The sequence below is a fragment of the Pelophylax lessonae genome, assembly GCF_965119305.1.
Source record: "Pelophylax lessonae genome assembly, chromosome: 1".
Classification (NCBI taxonomy): Eukaryota; Metazoa; Chordata; class Amphibia; order Anura; family Ranidae; genus Pelophylax; species Pelophylax lessonae.
This window is the reverse complement of record NC_138768.1, coordinates 805,313,282-805,332,825: the sequence shown is the minus strand read 5'-3', so window position 1 is coordinate 805,332,825 and position 19,544 is coordinate 805,313,282. Positions and strand designations below refer to the sequence as shown.

The window sequence follows — 19,544 nt, the reverse complement described above, 5'->3', positions numbered from 1 at the left end:
TTTGTTTGCAGCAGTTTTTAACAAATATGCCTCAGAGGATTGAAAGTTTTTTTTTTTTTTTTCTTGTTGACTATCTCTGTGTGTATTACACCTGAGACCTAATTGTGGTCAGCAGTGTAAAAGCCACTTGGCAGATTACCCTTCCAGTACAAATACTGATAGCTGTGTAGACATTGCGATAATCGGCCCTCTTAGCTGAGAAGTTTGTGTGTGGCATGGGTAGTGCCTGTAAAGATGTTAGATGGTTGCGTAAGGCGGGTGCTGCACTGAGGTCATTTCTGCTTGGCCTTTTCCCACAGCATCATGGAATGCAAACAAGAGGCAACTGATCAGTACTACGTTTACTTTGTTAGTACAATAGTGTGACATAAGCAACTTTTCATCTATTGTTTTATATATCTCTATGATATTCATTAGAAAGTATCTTATGGATCAAATCATTACCTACCTCAAGAGGGCTAACCGTATGATGTCCTCAACATAATCCAGGCATACTTGCATAAATACAGGGGGCAATTTAAAGTCCTAATTTAGCAAACTTGAAAATTCCTCCTTGCTTTACCCCACTGCAAGGGTTAACTGCACATTTAGACCTAGAGGGCATAGAATAGAAGGATTTCCTATTAGATCTTTAATGTTGCTAGGCCAGTTCCTGCAATGTTTTTTCCTCCATGCTCTGGCGGTCTAAAATGGTGATTTCATCAAGCCTGAGCTTGCTTTGGACATGATGACCCTGAGGGACAGTCCACCATTCGAGCATGGAGGAGTGCAGTCTGCTGAGGTAGTGGGGGATCAGGTAAGTAAAAGGGCTTTTACTCTCCTCTAGACCAGTGGTCTCTAGACTATGGCCTGGGGGCCAGATGCGTTTTTTTTCTTGCTTGTATCCGGCTTAGAGCACTGTTTCCTCCCTTGACACCAACAAAGGTACCTTCCACTGATGGGGCACAGTTTCTACCAATGACACCAACAATGGGGAAGGACACCAACAATGGGACACAATTCCACTCACAGACACCAAAGATGGGGCATTGTTTACTCCCATTGATGCCAGGACATTTTCCACTCCCAATGGCCACAGTGCAGCCCCCCCCTAAAGTCTGAAGAACACTGAACTGGCCCTTTGCTTCGTTTGGAGATCCCTGCTCCAAACTAACCCATACAGTGCAAATGCAGCCCAACTGCAATGAAGACATTTCAAATGTACTGGAGGCTTTAAGCAGGAGCCAATTCAAAGAGTCTCTAAATTCATTTTGTTAAGGTTGGCTAGAGAAAAAAAATGGTTAAACCCCTGTTTTATTTCCCAGTCTGTTTCCATGAGCAGATTTACCTTTGTTTCCTGCCCTGATGATGCAACAGGAAGTGAGAGGGAAATGCCTTACAGTAGGGAATATCTCCTTCATAGACAGCTATCACTAGAACAGGTGCCCCCTTCTTCCTGTTTTGTTGTAAAATGTTGGATTACCTATCCTTTATGACCTGGAGACAATGATCAGATAAGGGAGAACGAATCTCGACATTAGGGACATGGGCAGAAATAAAAACCTGACCAGGGTTTTAACACTTACACGCAATATAAGTTTTGGTTTATATGCTGCTGGCTTTTGTTTTGTTCCCCATACACATCAATCAAAATGGAAGCAGCTCAGAAAAGAAGGGGTGCCACCGCTATTTCTCCAAAATTCACAAGTCTTCGACAAAATGTTTAGATTTAAATTTGATGTTTGCTCTCCAGCAAGGAAGGACAGCTTTTAAAAGACATTGACAACTTAACGCTCCTATATTAGAACACAACCAGCTCCAGCAAATCAAGTGGAAGAAAGAAAACTAGCAAGGTTAGCATGCTTAGCACATGATCTGTAAAATCTTCTAATGGAATCCGGTTGTAAATGGCTATTGGATGTCATAAAACCCATTAGTAGGACGACTCTTCCAGGCCTCTTAATTGCAGTTGTAAAATAACTGTTGGGTATGTGCTTCCACAATATACTGTACATCTGCAAGTCTTATTTTTTAACTGTAAAGGGTTAAAAAGTATGTCAACCCAACACTTCAAATTCCTGCTGTCCTATGCAGTGCTGTATCCTGGCCTAGGCCAACAAGGCCCAGGCCTATGGCGGCACTTTGCAGGGGGGGCAGCAAAAAAAATATTTCATTATTTGTAAAATGACTGTGGACTTCCTATTTATTCTACAAATAAGTGAAATAATCCTCTAATTACAATCAGTGGCAGCAAACACAAGTCCAAATATCTTAAAAGAGTAATCTTACTAATCCCGTGACATAAGGCTGTACTAATGGGCACTGATAGGCTGCACTGGGGGCCACTGATGGGGCTGCACTGGTGACCACTGATGAGGCCACAATGATATGCTGCACTGATGGGCAGTAAAGAGGCGGCACTGATAAGGCTGAACTTATGGGAACTGATAAAACTATGCTGATGGGCACTGATAGACTGTGGTTATGGTCTGTGGTTTACAGATGACAGGATGGGTCATAAACAGGAAGGGGTGTGGCCTTTACAGGAAGGGGTGGGTCATATTTAAATTAGGGGGTGCATAAATTTAGTCAGGACTAGGGCAGCACAAAACCTAAATACACCACTGGTCCTATGTACTTGTATGAAAAAGTATCCTGATTGCTTTGTATTGCTTCTTTTGTGTAAAATACCCAGTGAACCTGTTTGTCCTGACATCCCCCCCATTTTCTCCTCCTCCAGCTCTCTGAGCTTCTTAGGCATCTGAGAACAGAGGGGATGTGATCACTTACTAACAAAAAGGGGGAAATAAAGTATTTGTAATGCTTTTTTAACATATATACAGTATTTTACCACTTAAGGACTGCCAGCCTGCATTGTACGGTGGACGGGCGGCCCGTGCAGGCAAAATGACTTACTGGTACGTCACTGCCTGGTTCTGAGTCTAGAGCGCACGCATATGGGCATCTGTCAGCAAGTCCCAGACCAATAATTTATGGCCGGGACCTGCTGATTGGCTGTGTCCAATCACAGCCCAGGAGCCCTGTGTTAACAATCAACACAGGGCTCTGTACAGAGGGAACGATCATTCTGTTTATTATCCATGTAATGCAGGGATAACAAAGGAAAGAGATCTGTTAGTAAAAGCAGCACACATTACACACACACATACACATTATTAAGCATACATTTAAACCCTTGATCACCCTAGATGTTAACCCTCTTCCCAGCCAGTGTCATTAGTACAGTGACCGTGTAAAGTATTATCACTGAATTAGTGTCACTGGTGATGTCAGTGGCAGTTAGTCAGTTCTCCCCCAGCGTCAGTGTCAGATTGCCTGCCGCTCTTTCGTAGTCCCATTTATCAGTCGCTGATCACCACCACTAGTGTATATAAAAAAAATTCCCGTATACAGTTGTGCTCATAAGTTTACATACCCTGGCAGAATTTATGATTTCTTGGCCATTTTTCTGAGAATATGAATAACACAAAAACGTTTCTTTCACTCATGGTTAGTGTTTGGCTGAAGCCATTTATTATCAATCAACTGTGTTTACTCTTTTTAAATCATAATGATAACAGAAACTACCCAGATGACCCTGATCAAAAGTTTACATACCCTGGTGATTTTGGCCTGATAATATGCACACAAAGTTGACACAAAGGGGTTTGAATGGCTGTTAAAGGTAATCATCCTCACCTGTGATCAGTTTGCTTGTAATTGGTGTGTGTATAAAAAGTCCCTGAGTTTCTGGACTCCTGACAGACCCTTGCATCTTTCATCCAGTGTTTCACTGACCGTTCTGGATTCTGAGTCATGGAGAAAGCAAAAGAATTTTCAAAGGATCTGTGGGAAAAGGTAGTTGAATAAAACAGGAAAGGGATATAAAAATATATCCAAGGAATTGAGAATGCTAATCAACAGTGTTCAAACTCTAATCAAGAAGTGGAAAATGAGGGGTTCTGTTGAAACTAAACCACAGTCAGGTAGACCAACTAAAATTTCAGCCACAACTGCCAGGAAAATTGTTTGGGATGCAAAGAAAAACCCACAAATAACTTCAGGTGAAATACAGGACTCCCTGAAAACATGTGGTGTGGCTGTTTCAAGATGCACAATAAGGAGGCACTTGAAGAAAGATGGGCTGCATAGTCCAGTCACCAGAAGAAAGCCATTACTACGCAAATGCCACAAAGTATCCCGCCTACATTATGCCAAACATCACAGAGACAAGCCTCAAACCTTCTGGCACAAAGTAATTTGGAGTGATGAGACTAAAATTGAGCTTTTTGGCCACAACCATAAACGCTACATTTGGAGAGGAGTCAACAAGGCCTATGATGAAAGGTACACCATTCCTACTGTGAAACACGGAGGTGGATCGCTGATGTTTTGGGATGTGTGAGCTACAAAGGCACAGGTAATTTTGGTCAGAATTGATGGCAAAATGAATGCAGTATGTTATCAAAAAATACTGGAGGAAAATTTGCATTCATCAGCCCGGAAGCTTCGCATGGGACATACGGACATTCCAACATGACAATGATCCTAAACACAAGGCCAAGTCGACCTGTCATTGGCTACAGCAGAATAAAGTGAAGGTTCTGGAGTGGCCATCTCAGTCTCCTGACCTCAATATCATTGAGCCACTCTGGGGAGATCTCAAACGTTCAGTTCATGCAAAACTGCCAAAGAATTTACAGGAATTGGAGGTTTTTTGCCAGGAAGCATGGGCAGCTTTACCATCTGCCCTCATCCACAAATACCTCAAAAGACTTCAAGCTGTCATTGATGTTAAAGAGGGCAATACACGGTATTAAGAACTGGGGTATGTAAACTTTTGATCAGGGTCATTTGGGTAGTTTCTGTTGTCATTATGATTTAAAATGCGTAAACACATTTTAAAGTTTTTGTGTTATCGTTCATATTCTCGGAAAATCATTAATTCTGCCGGGGTATGTAAACTTATGAGCACAACTGTAAAATTTCTTTTTAGTTTTGTTGCAGAATGAGTAGTTTGAAAATAATGAAGAATTTGATGAAACTACTCATTCTGCACCAAAACTAAAAGAAATCCATCTGAGCTATGTTCCAGAATCGTCGCTGTCGTCACTTTCCTTACCTCATGACAATTTTCCCACGAATCGCTATCGCTCAGTTCTTCAAGTAACTCGGTTTTGCTGTCCCGTTTTTCCAGTTCATCTAAAAGGCTTTTGCGCAAAAAGAACGCTTTTTGGACGCCATGGTCGTTCTCAATTTTCCAGGCAAAAAGAACTGGAAAAGCACAGAGAGGGCACTGGAAAAGCCACCAGGTGAAATCCTGTGGTGAAATGGCATGATACAGCGTAATCCATTAGGATAACAACTTTTTATCATGTCTTTTGGTTTATTTACTTTTTTGAAACTGCCGCCAGTTCCACCCCCCTGCATCGCGATGCTCGCAGGGAAGGGAACCGGAAGACAGGTGCCCGCATCAGCTGAGCACACAGCAGGAGGACAGCGGGAGGATGCCTGGAGGATGGCGGGGGATCGCAGGGAAATGTGAGTTTTATTGTGGGGTAATCCTGAGTTTGGCTCAGTTTGGGAGGTTATTATAATTTATGATTTCGTGTTTCTAACTTTATCATACCCGGGATGTCTACTAGACTCTTGTTTGGACATATTTAAGTGGGTTACAGTATTCTTAAGAATTACAGGCCTAAAATATAAAACAACATATTTCCATGCAAAACAATGTACCGCTTTTAGCACATAAATTCTTACATAATCAGACCACCAGGGAGGTTAATACAATTTTCAGAACTTTGGCTATAGCAGAAATATTTCTTTATAAAATATGGCTCCACCAGAAAATAACAATCAGTTTGAAACCAGACATGCCTGTGTCATAATGTACAGCAGGCAAACTGGGTATATTGCATCTCCTAAGGAGAGTGGGCAGAAGGTTAATATTTGACATCTATCAAATCCTGATTTCATTCTATTTAAAAATACATTGGTTGTTAGTAAAACATAATCATCTGAAAACATTATTACAGTTAGAACACTCTAAGGGAGGGTTTCCTAAAATATCATAAATGCTTCAGCTTTCCTACCTCCTAACCTTCAACTTTTCTGGTTGGGTCAGGATTGGCCCAACGACACCTTCTAGAGGGCCAAGAAAATGCTGCAGCAGTTGGCAACTAAGAACTCTAGGTTTTTCATCAGAATAATGCTGGATTGCTACTGGTCACTCATGAGTGCCTGATAACTATACTACGTTAGATTGAACAGTGATTTGAAGATTGCTGGAACCAAAGACCAGGCAAACTTGGCTAAAACTGAACTCCAGGAATGTGGCAAAAAGAACCAAGTACACTGCAAAGGTTAACTGTTTGATTAGCCTGTAGGGAGCAGGCATCATTATTTACGGGAATTTTCACTCTGACACTTCCCCACTCTTCCAAAAGCCTCAGTCTCTGTGCAGGGCCCCTGAGAAATCTTATGTATTGCAAGACTAATAATCCTGCATTGTGCAAGGTTGGGGTGAGCATGTGACTGGCTCCTAAGAGCCTTACTAAGGAGGCTGTGGGGGACCAATAGCACTGATGAAGGCAACTTACTGGAGTCAGGAATAAGGTAGGTATTTTGCTTTATCTGTGCAACACCTAGACAATACAAACATTTAACTCTTGCAGTGTGAGGGGGTTCCCACTGCAAGGGTTGTTTTTGTTACATTCTTACACTTCAGCTTTAAGTACTTTTTCCACTTATAATCCCTTTTACTTTGCTATTGCAATTTGGTTGTTTTGTTATAATATATCTTTTCTGTAGATATTTTCTTGTACAGACTTTTCTGTTATTAAACAATTTTTAAAAATTGTTAAGCTGATTCTCTAAATGCTCTAAACAAGAAAAAAATACTTGTACTACTATACTATACTATACTACCATATTTTGTTTCATGTTCTTGGTGATGGAACTGCTGTTTATGTTGTTTGTGTTTCTGTTTGTCAGTCTGCAGCCCATTTGCCGGAAATACCTCAGGACACAGTTCATGAATGTAAGGAGAAGCTGGAGCAGAGTCCCTGCAAGGAGCTCTTTAAAGACTGCACTAGGTAAGTGATACTTGGGGCTGTTTCATGGTAGTCCCCCATTAATTCCTACTATCATGTATCTGATATATACCAATGTATTGGTTTATAATAGGAGCAGAACTGTTGACCAGAATATAAATTGATTCTGACCATTAAAACGCGCGATTGTGCCAAAATGCATATTTTCTGCCTAAACAATCCTCTTCTGAATACGTAAGTGGTGTTTTTTTTTTCTGCCTCTGTACCCTCCTGCCTCTAAATGCCTTTTAACTCTTTGTGTGCATGGACACATAGGCTAACACAGAGGGACGTTTAAAGGCAGAAGAAAGAACTGTCAGACGCCTGTAAAAGCAGCGTTTATGAAGTCCTCTATGCATTGGGCCTTCTAGTAGGCTAGTTTCAGCTTTACATAGTTACATAGTTTGTGAGGTTGAAAAAAGACATCAGTCCATCCATTTCAACCTATGATGTGTGTGTTTGCTGTTAACCGTACATTGTATACCCCTGTATGTTGTGGTCTTTAAGGTGCCCATCTAAAAGTTTTTTGAAACTATTGATGCTCCCTGCTGATACGACTGCTTGTGGAAGAGAATTCCACATCCTTACTGCTCTGACAGTGAAGAATCCCTTACGTATTTTAAGGTTAAACCATTTTTCCTCTAGTTTTAGTGAGTGGCCATGGGTCTTATTGTATTCCCTTTCTCTGAAAGGTTTGTTCCTTATGCTAGGGTCGCCAGTACAGTATTTGTACACTGATATCATATCCCCCCCTCAATCGTCTCTTCTCCAGAAAGAATAAGTTCAGTGCTTGTAGTCTTTCCTCATAGCCGATGCCCTCCATTCCCCTAATTATTTTTGTTGCCCTTCTCTGGACTCTCTCCAGTTCCAGCACATCCTTCCTGAGGACCGGTGCCCAGAACTGGACTGGGAACTCCAGATGTGGCCGGACCAGAGTCTTGTAGAGTGGGAGAATAATCTCTTTATTTCTGGAGTGAATCCCCTTTTTTATGCATGCCAGTATTCTGTTGGCTTTGCTTGCCACTGCCAAGCCTGTTGTCTACCAATACCCCCAGGTCCTTTTCCATCCTAGACTCACCCATAGGTTTTTTCCCCCAGTGAGCAGCAGGCTTTCGTGTTTCTGACACCCAAGTGCATTACTTTACATTTTTCAACATTAAACCTCATCTGCCATGTAGTTGCCCACCCCGTTATTTTGTTCAGGTCCGCTTGTAAGGGTTCCACATCCTGCATAGAAGATATTGGCATGCTTAGTTTGGTATCATCCGCAAATACTGAGATTGTACTAGATATCCCCTCCTCTAGATCATTTATGAATAAATTAAACAGGATTGGCCCTAGGACAGAACCTTGGGGGACCCCACTTTCCACGCCCGCCCAATCCGAGTACTCCCCATTAATCACCACCCTCTGGACTCTCCCCTGGAGCCAGTTCTCTATCCAGGTACTCACCCTATGGTCCATACCTACCTTCCTTAGTTTGTACAGTAAGCGTTTGTGGGGAACGGTGTCAAAGGCCTTTGCAAAGTCCAGATACACCACATCCACATGCTTACCTTTATCTAGGTGGCAGCTCACTTCATAGTAGCAGGTTAATAAATTGGTTTGGCAAGAACGATTTTTCATGAATCCATGCTGATTACTACTAATAATACCATATTCATTACTAAAGTCTTGTATGTGGTCCCTTAACATCCCCTCCAAAATCTTGCAGACTACTGATGTTAGGCTGAACGGCCTATAGTTTCCCGGGATATATCTTCGGAGCTTTGCAAGTTCTTATACTTTTATTCCACAAGATAATCCTTCATGACTGCCTTTGCTTTCCTCTCTGTAAATGTTTCCTAAAGTGGAATTAAACTTAGAAATTAAAAAATGCTAACAGGAAGGGTGTTTCAATGATCGAAGAAACCCTTTATGTCTCTTCTGTCACTATCCCTTCTTTCGGTCTGTCAGCATTTTTGTAGATTGCTCCATGCATGCGCAGCTCATTGTACATTTTTTGGCACAGCTCTTTGACATGACAATGAGACTCCTTGCACATTCGTGAGAGTGACCTCATTGTGGGCTGGTCAAACATTCATTACACAGAAGGAAGACCAGGAGAAGATGGAAACATTCATGACCGACTGGTGCTGGAGGGGATTGCTTGCCAAGTACGTGCCATAATGTGCTAATACGCAGTGTATATTATGGCAAAAATCTCATGGTGCCCATTTTTTTTTTTTCTTTGCAGAGGTTTAACCTCGCTTTAAAAGATCATAGGTATGCACACTACTGTACCTGGAAGATTCATATAAGTAATTTGCAATGAGTATACTGCTGCATGAGATCCAGTACAAACTTTAAGCCCTTTGTTCAAAATGTCTTTGTTCGCTGACTCTTATGCATAACACAAATAAATCGATAAAGGGCCTATGACTTGAAAACAGCCTAGGGCCTACCATTGGGTTGATGCTTCTTTTTTTGCTTATCCAGGCATGTTTTACTCAAAACAGAGTGCCAAATTCAACAGGATAAAAGTAATCAGACATAACTCGGTGGTTTTCCCATTCAGGGTAAAGTGACACAGTCTTATTAAAGACTATGCCGCTGCCACTCATTTGTTTATGACAAAATAATTCCTGACAAATTTTAATAGGCACACTTGTGGCTTTCATCTCAAGACATTTGCTGCTTAGGAAATCAGTGATGAAGAGCAATTATGCAGCCAGTGATGTCTAATAAAATCTTAAACTTCTATCCTGCATCCCTGTTTCAGGTCTTAAGAGTTCTTTAACAGAGGTATCTATAGCCCTTGGGGTTATGGAAACTAAATGATGGAGTTGTGGGACTGTATCACTGAATAATTAACTAAAAAAATATTAATTGAATCAAATTATTGCATCTGAAATCAAAGTGAAGAAGTCCACTGGATATATCACATGACATGCAAGTAACATTGTCAGTACCCGATTTGATTGCTTACACAAAACCAGCAAAAATCTTACTAGTTGTGGTTAGCTTGTATATTTGTCTCATTTCTTTTTTTATTACAGGGGACATGTGATACTTTGTCCCATTTTCCAATGTGCTGTGGAATGCTAGCGCTATGGGGGACTGAGCACCCCCAATAGTAACCCAACAACACAGCTGGCAAGGAAATGGCTTCATTGATAGGGTCCAAGCACTTACCTGAGACCAGCGCCAGCAAAAGGAGTACAGAGGGATAGGAGGCTGAAATGCCGCTCCCTCTGTATTAGTTTAGCTAGCTATTGTCTTGGACCGGTGCATGGAGTTAAGCATCGGCTATCAATGTATCCATCTCCAATCCATCTCCTTGCTAGCTCCTTTGCAAGATGGACATAGAGGTAGGTGGGACTTCCTGTCTAACAACATAGGTAGCCTTCCACAACACATAGAAAGATGTGACAAAGTACTACGTGTACTTTGTGCCCTGGAAGAATTAAAAAAAAAAAAATAGAAATGATACTACACCTTTAGGCTGGTTTGTTCCTAGCTATCCATATGTGAATTAAAGCCACGTTGTTGACCTCTTTTGTAGTCATACTGGTACCTAATAGGATTGGTGGTGGTGATGATTTTGACAGTCAAAGGGGCTATAGGGATATTTTGGACAACCCACTGGGATTCTGTAACTGATAAAAGGTTAAGAACCCCTGCTCTCTAGATAGGGAAAGCAGAATCTGTTCTGGGCTTGAGCCTTTTAAAACAAGTGTGCAATGAGAGATCTTTTATTTATATAATCACAGGTCCTCTCTAAAGTGAACTTCTAATAGGGGGGAAAAAAAATACAGCATCCTTCTGGGTGTCATCAAGACAGGAAACCTCTCCAACAGGGGAGCAGATGGCAGTAAAAGCCTGACAGATGGTGTAAGACACCCCTTGCTAACCAAAAACAAATAAGTATCGGATAGAGTTCTACTTTAAAGGCCCAGAGCCAGTTAGGTCTATTAGTCCAAATATCTCAAGCAGCAGAAATAATTTATTAATCAGGAAAATCCAGCTACAGAACCATGTCAGCATAACATCTCTGCTATCGTTTTTCGGGGGATTTTAAGGTTCCTGATAGGAAAACTGAAAAGCGATGATCGTTTGCCTTTTAGGCTACAGATATATACATAGCTAACGTAAGCAAGAAATTATCATTTTTAACATTCCACTCTAATTTGTAGTGTGTAATACATTTCAGTATAATAAATAGCAGGGTTTCCATACAGCAGTTAAGGAAATAGAATTTGGCTTGCGCAACATAAATATATGCCTTCTTTACATTAATCCCAAGGAATGCACTTTGTAAACTTCAGTGTGGAGATGTCAGTCTCCCACCCAGCGCATGCTGCTCCAGCCAGTATTTCTGGAACAGCCGCATAAAAATGTGTGCACAAGCATGTCTGGATATGACCCAAAGTCGTTCCAGGTCTGACAGATCCACTCTGTACATGGAGCTGCTATTCACTCTTTGTTATGTGAACGCAGTATAAAGTAGGGATTGACTGATTATCGGCAAGGCCGATATGCACTTTCCCTGATATATCGGTATCGGCCCCGGAACTGGCCAATATTGCCGATATTTTTGTGACATCATTCTGCCTTCTTGGGCCGTCTCCTTCGCCTTGCACAGCCTCATCTGGAGTCGGGACTAGTCTCGCGGGAGTGTATCACAGCCATACACCCACCCACAGCAGCCCGGTGCCAGCAAGCCACCCACATCCACAGGCCCTGTACCAGCCAGCCACAGGCACTGTACCAACGAGCCAGCTAGCCACCCACACACCCTGTACCAGCCAGCCACCCACACACCCTGTACCAGCCAGCCACCCACCCACAGGCCCTGTACCTGTCAGCCACAGGCACTGTACCAGCCAGCCATCCACAGTCCCTGTACCAGCCAGCCACCCACAGCCCCTGTGTCAGCCACCCACCCACCCACCACAGGGTGCCAGCCACCCACCACAGGGTGCCAGACTGCCAGCCATCCACCACAGGGTGCCTGCCAGCCATCCACCACAGGGTGCCTGCCAGCCATCCACCACAGGGTGCCAGCCAGCCATCCACCACAGGGTGCCAGCCAGCCATCCACCACAGGGTGCCAGCCAACCAGCCACCCACCACAGGGTGCCAGCAAGCCAGCCACCCACCACAGGGTGCCAGGCAGCCACCCACCCACCACAGGGTGCCAGCAAGCCAGCCATTAAGCATTAGACAAAAATTAACATGTTCAGTACCAGATTTGTGTGAAAAATTGTCTTTATTTTTCAAAACTTGAAATGTACAAAATATTGGCCCACATCGGCCAATACCGATACGTTTTGACCAAAATATCGGTATTGACCCTGATTAAAACGTATGGGTCTATCCCTACTATAAAGCACTAAAAATTTAATGGGCTCACATAGATATGGAAAGGGGGCAGATTTCAATAAATGTGTGGAACACCGCAGCACTCTATTTCTAACATGGTCAACTTCGTCTTTCTGTCGTTTGTTATTTGATCACAAGTTTTTGATCACATCCTGTAGCATTTCTCAAGATGTGTGTATGTTTAAAACTGAAGTCCTGGAATTTTTTTTTTTTTTTTGCATGCTTACATTGTTCTAACATGGCACAATGTAGGTATGCATACAGTATATCATACTGGAGATGATGGGTATTTGACAATCACTGTAAAGATCATGCTACTACAGTGATAGCTGCAATCATTCAGGTCCTGCTTGGGTTCTGTGCTATCAGTTTTCTCACTGCACACTGACCATAGGAGGTCACTCACTCTGCACCACTACCGTTTTTATAGAACACCTTGTATGCCGACTGGGGGATGGCGTGAGAACTCTCACCTATATGTTTATGGAGATCTGTCTGGCACACAATAGATTGGAGCTGGAGCATGATTGACACTACCTTACCTAAGTAGTACGTTTAACTGTCCTGACAACCGAAAGAACAACAAGACAGGGTAAGACTGCTCGCTCCATTTATCCTGTATATAGCCATGCTATTGAGACTGCAACTTCTGAGTATTGATGCCAAGAGGTTCACGGACTAATGCTATTACCTTTAGAAGAACTGGTGTTTATTCCGATCCCTGCATCATTCAGAGCATTACCATAGGGGGTCCTTAGGTGTAGGCAGCCTCTTTTCCACCATCAGATAGTTACATTGCAATACTCATTGCTGGGAGCCCCGGGACCCATGTGTGCTACAACTTTTCCTCTGCTACACACTAGCAGTGATCCGCACAGTTGTTTGTAGCACACATAGTTATTACAGTCCGGACATATGAAATTAGTGACATTATTTATAAGGTGGGTAAGGGATGTTGTTGGTGCACACTGTGGTAACTATGAGCGTTATACTCTTTTGTAAAATTTTGATACAATAAATACATGTTTTTTATCCAAACCATTAAGTCTAGTGTCTACCAAAATAACCACTTGGGTATCTGTAGAGCATGGGTGTCCAACCTTTTGGCTTCTCTGGGCCACATATAAAATATATACTATAGTTAAGGTATATAAGTAATAAAATGCCGCCGCGCACCTTCCCACGCCGCCGCACTAATTTAACACAACTAGAGGATGATCAAATGAAATGGAATCAGTATACAGAGGTTTACTTCTTCTGAGAGATATTAAGAAACACACAGTGATTTGAAGTGGTCATGGGGGTAGGAGTCAGAAACACTGCACATGCTCGCCTCCCCCCCCCCCTCCCCTCCAAGGCAGCCTCTGCCTACCGTTAATTGGAAGCCGCTGTGGCCAAGCCCCCGACCCGACTTCCTTCCTCCCCAGCAAAAGAAGAATTAGCAGGGGGCAGCGGGCCGCATTACCTGGGGTTCCGGGCCGCATGTGGCCCCCGGGCCGCAGGTTGGACATGCCTGCTGTAGAGGGAGGTTTACTCCCACTAGGACTTAACTCAATTCCTTTTTTTGGCTGGGGGATGGGGAAGACCTCAGCTGCTTATAATTGTCCAAGTACTATGACAGTTTCCTGGCAGGATAGTTTAGGTGGGTTTGTACTAGGATTAGAACATGCCTGAGCTCATCCCTAGTGGTGACATCCCGATCTCCACCTCATCCAATCTCAGAATCACTTGAATTCAGTTAAATAAATGAAAAGTAATTTTATGAATGGTGGCAGTGCCAAGCAAGCGACCCCTTTAAGCTTAGTATGCATTGGGGAAGCTGCTCACACAGACTAAAACAGGGGTCTCAAGACTGGTGTAGCACTGCCCCCTTGAGGGCTGCTGGATTTCTCACCTTTTTGGGTCCCTTTGGGTTACCGGTAGCAACTGCATGCAGAATCTTAACACTTTACTCTCCGCCTCAGTCAATAAACAGTCTAGGGGTTGTTTTTTTGTTGTTTTTTTTTTTTATGGGGATGGGAGAAGGGAAGAGTGGGATACTCCAAAACTTGAACTATTCACAATGTTGAGGACTTCCATCTGAGGATGTGGCTAGGCCGCAGTTTCACCTTGCCACTAGATGAATCTGAGTTAAAGTTCCTGAATAGACAGCTTGACTAGCACTTATCTTCAGGGTACTCAACTAGCACCCCCTTTCTATCCACCAGCTGACACCTGTCCTCCAACTACTCCACTCTGGGGTGGCCCCCTTCCTGGTCAGGCCATTAGACACGATCCCCTGTACTCACGCTACTGTTTTTCCAGGTTCTCCAGAGTCTCAACCCCTCTAGTCAGCTTTCCTGGACCTCTGGACCTCTGGGCTCAGCTCCTTCCTTCTGGCTCACCACCTGTGACCATACACCAACTGCTGCAGAAGAGGAGGCAGCCGCCACCCTCCTTCCGGGACTCTGCTCACCAGCAAAAGACCCTGAGCACATGTGCTCCTGGCTTTTATACTACACCCCACAATGCACTGAGACAGCAGTCTGTGCCAATCACTGGAGCTGTATCAAAGCCTGTGTACCCATTGGTCAGGTTTTCTCCACTGTCCAATATGCCTCCCTATTGGACCAGCGTGAAACACTCCCCTAGACCAGATGAATCACACACTGAGCACATTGAGCAGACCTAACTCACAGATTCTGCTTTCTGTTAAACAGAAAGCAATATAGGATTTACCTGCGGCTCCTCTGATAGGCAGACAGAGCCAAAAACTATTCTCACAGTCTAGCACCTACCTAGGAGGGTGCTACACTGGAATTGGTCTTTAAGAGCAATAGACACATGGTTTTACAATGGATATTTCAGGAAATATATACTGTATACAGTTGTTCTCATAAGTTGACATGCCCTAGCAGAGTTTATGATTTCTTGGCCATTTTTCAGAGAATATGAATGACAACACAAACTTTTCTTTCACTCATTAATGGTTAGTGTTTGGCTGAAGCCATTTATTATCACTCAACTCTGTTTACTCTTTTTAAATCATAATGACAACAGAAATGACCCAAATGACCCTGATCAAAAGTGTACATAATACTTGTTCTTAATACTGTATATTCAATTACATCAATGACAGCTTTTGTGATATTTATGATTGAGGCTCTTTATCTTCTCAGATAGTAAAGCTGCCCATTCTTCCTGGCAAAAGGCCTCCAGTTCCTGTAAATTCTTGGGCTGTCTTGCATGAACTGCACTTTTGAGATCTCCCCAGGTTGACTCAATGATATTGAGGTCAGGAGACTGAGTTGGCCACTCCAGAACCTTCACTTTATTCTGCTGTAGCCAATGACAGGCTGACTTGGACTTGGCCTTGTGTTTAGGGTCATTGTCATGTTGGAATGTCCAAGTACATCCCATGCCCAGCTTCCGGGCTGATGAATGCAAATGTTCCTTGTGCCAGAAGGTTTGAGGCTTGTCTCTGTGCTGTTTGGGATATTGTAAGCGGGAAACTTTGTGGCATTTGCGTAGTAATGGCTTTCTTCTGGCGACTCAACCATGCAGCCCATCTTTCTTCAAGTGCCTCTTGAAACAGCCACACCACATGTTTCCAGAGAGTCCTGTATTTCACCTGAAGTTATTAGTGAGTTTTCTTTGCATCCTGAACAATTTTCCTGGCAGTTGTGGCTGAAATTTTAGTTGATCTACCAGACCGTGGTTTGGTTTCAACAGAACACCTAATTTTCCACTTCTTGATTAGAGTTTGAACACTGATTGGCATTCTCAATTCCTTGGATATCTTTTTATATCCCTTTCCTGTTTTATATACAGTTCAACTACCTTTTCCGGCAGATCCTTTGAAAATGATTTTGCTTTCCCCATGACTCAGAATACAGAAATGTCAGTGCAGCACTGGATGAAAGATGCAAGAGTCTGTCAGGAGTCCAGGAACTCATTGACCTTTTATATACACACACTAATTACAAGCAAACAGATCACAGGTGAGGATGGTTACCTTTTAATAGCCATTCAAACCCCTTTGTTTCAACTTTTGTGCATGTTATCAGGCCAAAATCACCAGGGTATGTAAACTTTTGATCAGGGTCATTTGGGTAGTTTCTGTTGTCATTATGACTTAAAAAGAGTAAACACAATTGATTGATAATAAATGGCTTCAGCCAAACACTAACCATGAGTGAAAGAAAAGTTTTTGTGTTATCATTCATATTCTCTGAAAAATGGCCAAAAAATCATAAATTCTGCCAGGGTATGTAAACTTATGAGCACAACTGTATATAGTACTGTGCAATAGTTTCTGCAGGTGTAAAAAAATGCTGTAAATTAGGTATGCTTTCAGAAATAGAAGTGTTAATAGTTTATTTTTATCAATTCACAAAATAGAAAGTAAATGAAGAGAAGAGAAATCCAAATCAAATCAATATTTGGTGTGACCACCCTTTGCCTTCAAAATGGCATCAGTTCCTCTAGGTACACTTGCACACAGTTTTTGAAGAAGTTTGTAGAGTAGGTTGTTCCAAACAACTTGGAGAACTAATCACAGATCTTCTGTGGATGTAGTCGGCTGCCTCAGATCCTTCAGTCTCTTCATGTAATCCCAGATAGACTCAATGATGTTGAGATTAGGGCTCTGTGGGGGCCAAACATTCACTTCCAGGACTCCTTGTTCTTTACGCTGAAGATAATTCTTAATGATCTTGGCTGTATGTTTGGGGTCGTTGTCCGGCTGCAGAATACACTTGATGCAAATCACACGTCTCCCCTATGGTATGGCATGATGGGTGAGTATCTGCCTGTATTTCTCAGCATTGAGGGCACCATTGACCAAATCTCCAACTCCACTTGCAGAAATGCAGCCCCAAACTTGCAAGAAACCTCCATCATGCTTTACTGTTGCAGACAAAGAAACATAGAATAGTAACGGCAGGAAAAAAGACCAAGTTGTCCATCGAATCTGCCCCCCAGACATTCATTATTGTACTGTTCTTCACCCCTTTGACAAACAAACTACCACCTGCTACAACTAAATATTTCACATTTTGACTCCTCAGTCTAGAGCACCTGCTGCCATTTTTCTGCACCCCAGTTCCTATGCAGTAATCCTTCCATTAAGACCAGTTCTCGCCACACTTCTCTGGACAGTAGATGGGGGTGTATTGGTTTCTGCTAGTTCTGTGCTTAGACACTGCTGGACGTCTTCCGATGTTGTAGGGAAGTAAGGATGATGTCTTTCATCTGCTGCCTTAGTGCCGGTTCACACTCGGTCGCTCCGACTTAGGGGGCGACCTTTGAAGTCGCGTGCAGCACGACTTCGGCGCGACTTGCACGGACTTCATAAAATGAATGTCAATGCAAGTCGCCTCCAGGTCACCCCGAAGTAGTATAGGACCCTTTTTCTAAGTCGGAGCGACTTGTGTCGCTCCTATTAGAACCGGTCCTGTACTACTCAATGACCGCGACGGTGGCACGACTTGCCAAGCTGACCAAGTCACCTGACAAGTCGTATTAGTGTGAACGGGCACTTAAAGTGATTGAAAAAAGTCTTGTTTTTTGTTTTAAATAAAAATAACAAACATGTTATACTTACCTGCTCTGTTGCAGTGGATTGGCACAGAGCAGCCTAGATCCTCCTCTTCTCATTTCCCTCTTCTGTGCTCCTGGTACCTCTCCTGGTGAGTGCCCACACAGCAGGCAGCTTGCTATGGGGGCACCCAAGCCAAGTCACAGCTCTCTGTGTCCATTCAGACACTGACCTGTGGCCCGGGCCCCGTCCGCCCCCTCTCTCTCCTGATTGACCGCAGCAGGAGCCAATGGTGCCACTGCTGTGTCTCAGCAAATCAGGAGGGTGAGTCTTGAATGGCTGACATACTCATGGACATCGCTGGACAGAGATGGGGCTCAGATAATTATGAGGGGGTGTTGGGGCAGCTGCTGCACACAGAAGGCTTTTTATCGTAATGTATGGAATGCATTAAGATATAAAAACCTTCTGCCTTTATAACTCCTTTAAGTTTCTTTGGCCGACCACCGCATCTGTGGTCCTCAGCGTTGCCAATGGCGTCCTCAATGCTGAGAAGTACAGGCAGATAGCTATCAATCATGCCATACCATCAGAGAGGGGTGTGATTGGCCCCAAATGTATTCTGCAACAGGATAACAAACCCCAAACATACAGCCAATGTTATTAAGAACTATTTTCAGCATAAAGAAGAACAAGGAGTCTTGGAAGTGATGGTTTGACCCCCACAGAGCCCTGATCCTAACATAATCGAGTCTGTCTGGGATTACATGAAGAGACAGAAGGATTTGAGTTAGCCTAGATCTGTGATTAGTTCTCCAAGATTTTTGGAATGACCTACCTGCTGAGTTCCTTCAAAAACTGTGTGCAAGTATACCTATGTAGCACTGCCCCTGCAGGAGCTGCTGAATAGTGTCTTGACGGGCTCCCCTGATTACTAGCACATATTTACTTTAGCAAGTCTCTCAATCTCTCCTTGTTCCCAATGGCTCTTCACATGAATAAACAGTCTAGGGGTGTTGTTTGTTTTGCTGTTTATTGGTAGTTTGGGATAGGACAAGGGAATAGTGTGATACTCCAATTGAACTATTCACATTGTTTGAGGACTTCTATTTTCGGGGTTCTGTTGGAAAATATGGAACAGCCAGGCTGTTAATCCACCCTGCCAGTAGGGTGGATGGGGTTAAGGCTCTTGTTCTCTTTGCTCTGTAACAAGACGACTTGATGGATGATAATCTATCTTCAGGACACCCTCACTAGCATCCTCTTTCTGCTGACACCCATCCACTGACTATCCTAGGAGCAGGGGTGGCCCCCCTCAGGTCAGGCCTCTTGACATGAGTTTATGTACTGCAGAGATGGATCCTCCCGTGTCTCCCCTCTCAGTCAGCTTCCCTGGACCTCTGGGTTCAGCTCCTCACTGATACTCTTCTGGCCCTCAGGGTGACCCCTTGAGGCCGCATGGCACCTCTACAGCTGCCCCCTCCCTCCAGGACTCTGCTCCCCAACGAAAGACCTCGAGCACATGTGCTCCTGGCTTTTATACAGTATCCCAACATGCACCAAGGCAACTTTCCCTCTACCAATCGCCA

At 43.3% G+C, this 19,544-nt stretch overlaps 1 protein-coding gene across 1 annotated transcript in view; it reads left to right on the top strand.

Annotated features, from left to right (window-relative positions):
* GRK4 (G protein-coupled receptor kinase 4) overlaps positions 1-19,544 on the top strand; it is a 379,913-nt gene that overhangs the window by 291,896 nt on the left and 68,473 nt on the right. The window contains exon 5 of the mRNA XM_082256443.1: positions 6,976-7,076. Within this exon, the coding sequence (XP_082112569.1) occupies positions 6,976-7,076 (101 nt within the window). The remainder of the gene's footprint in view (positions 1-6,975; positions 7,077-19,544) is intronic.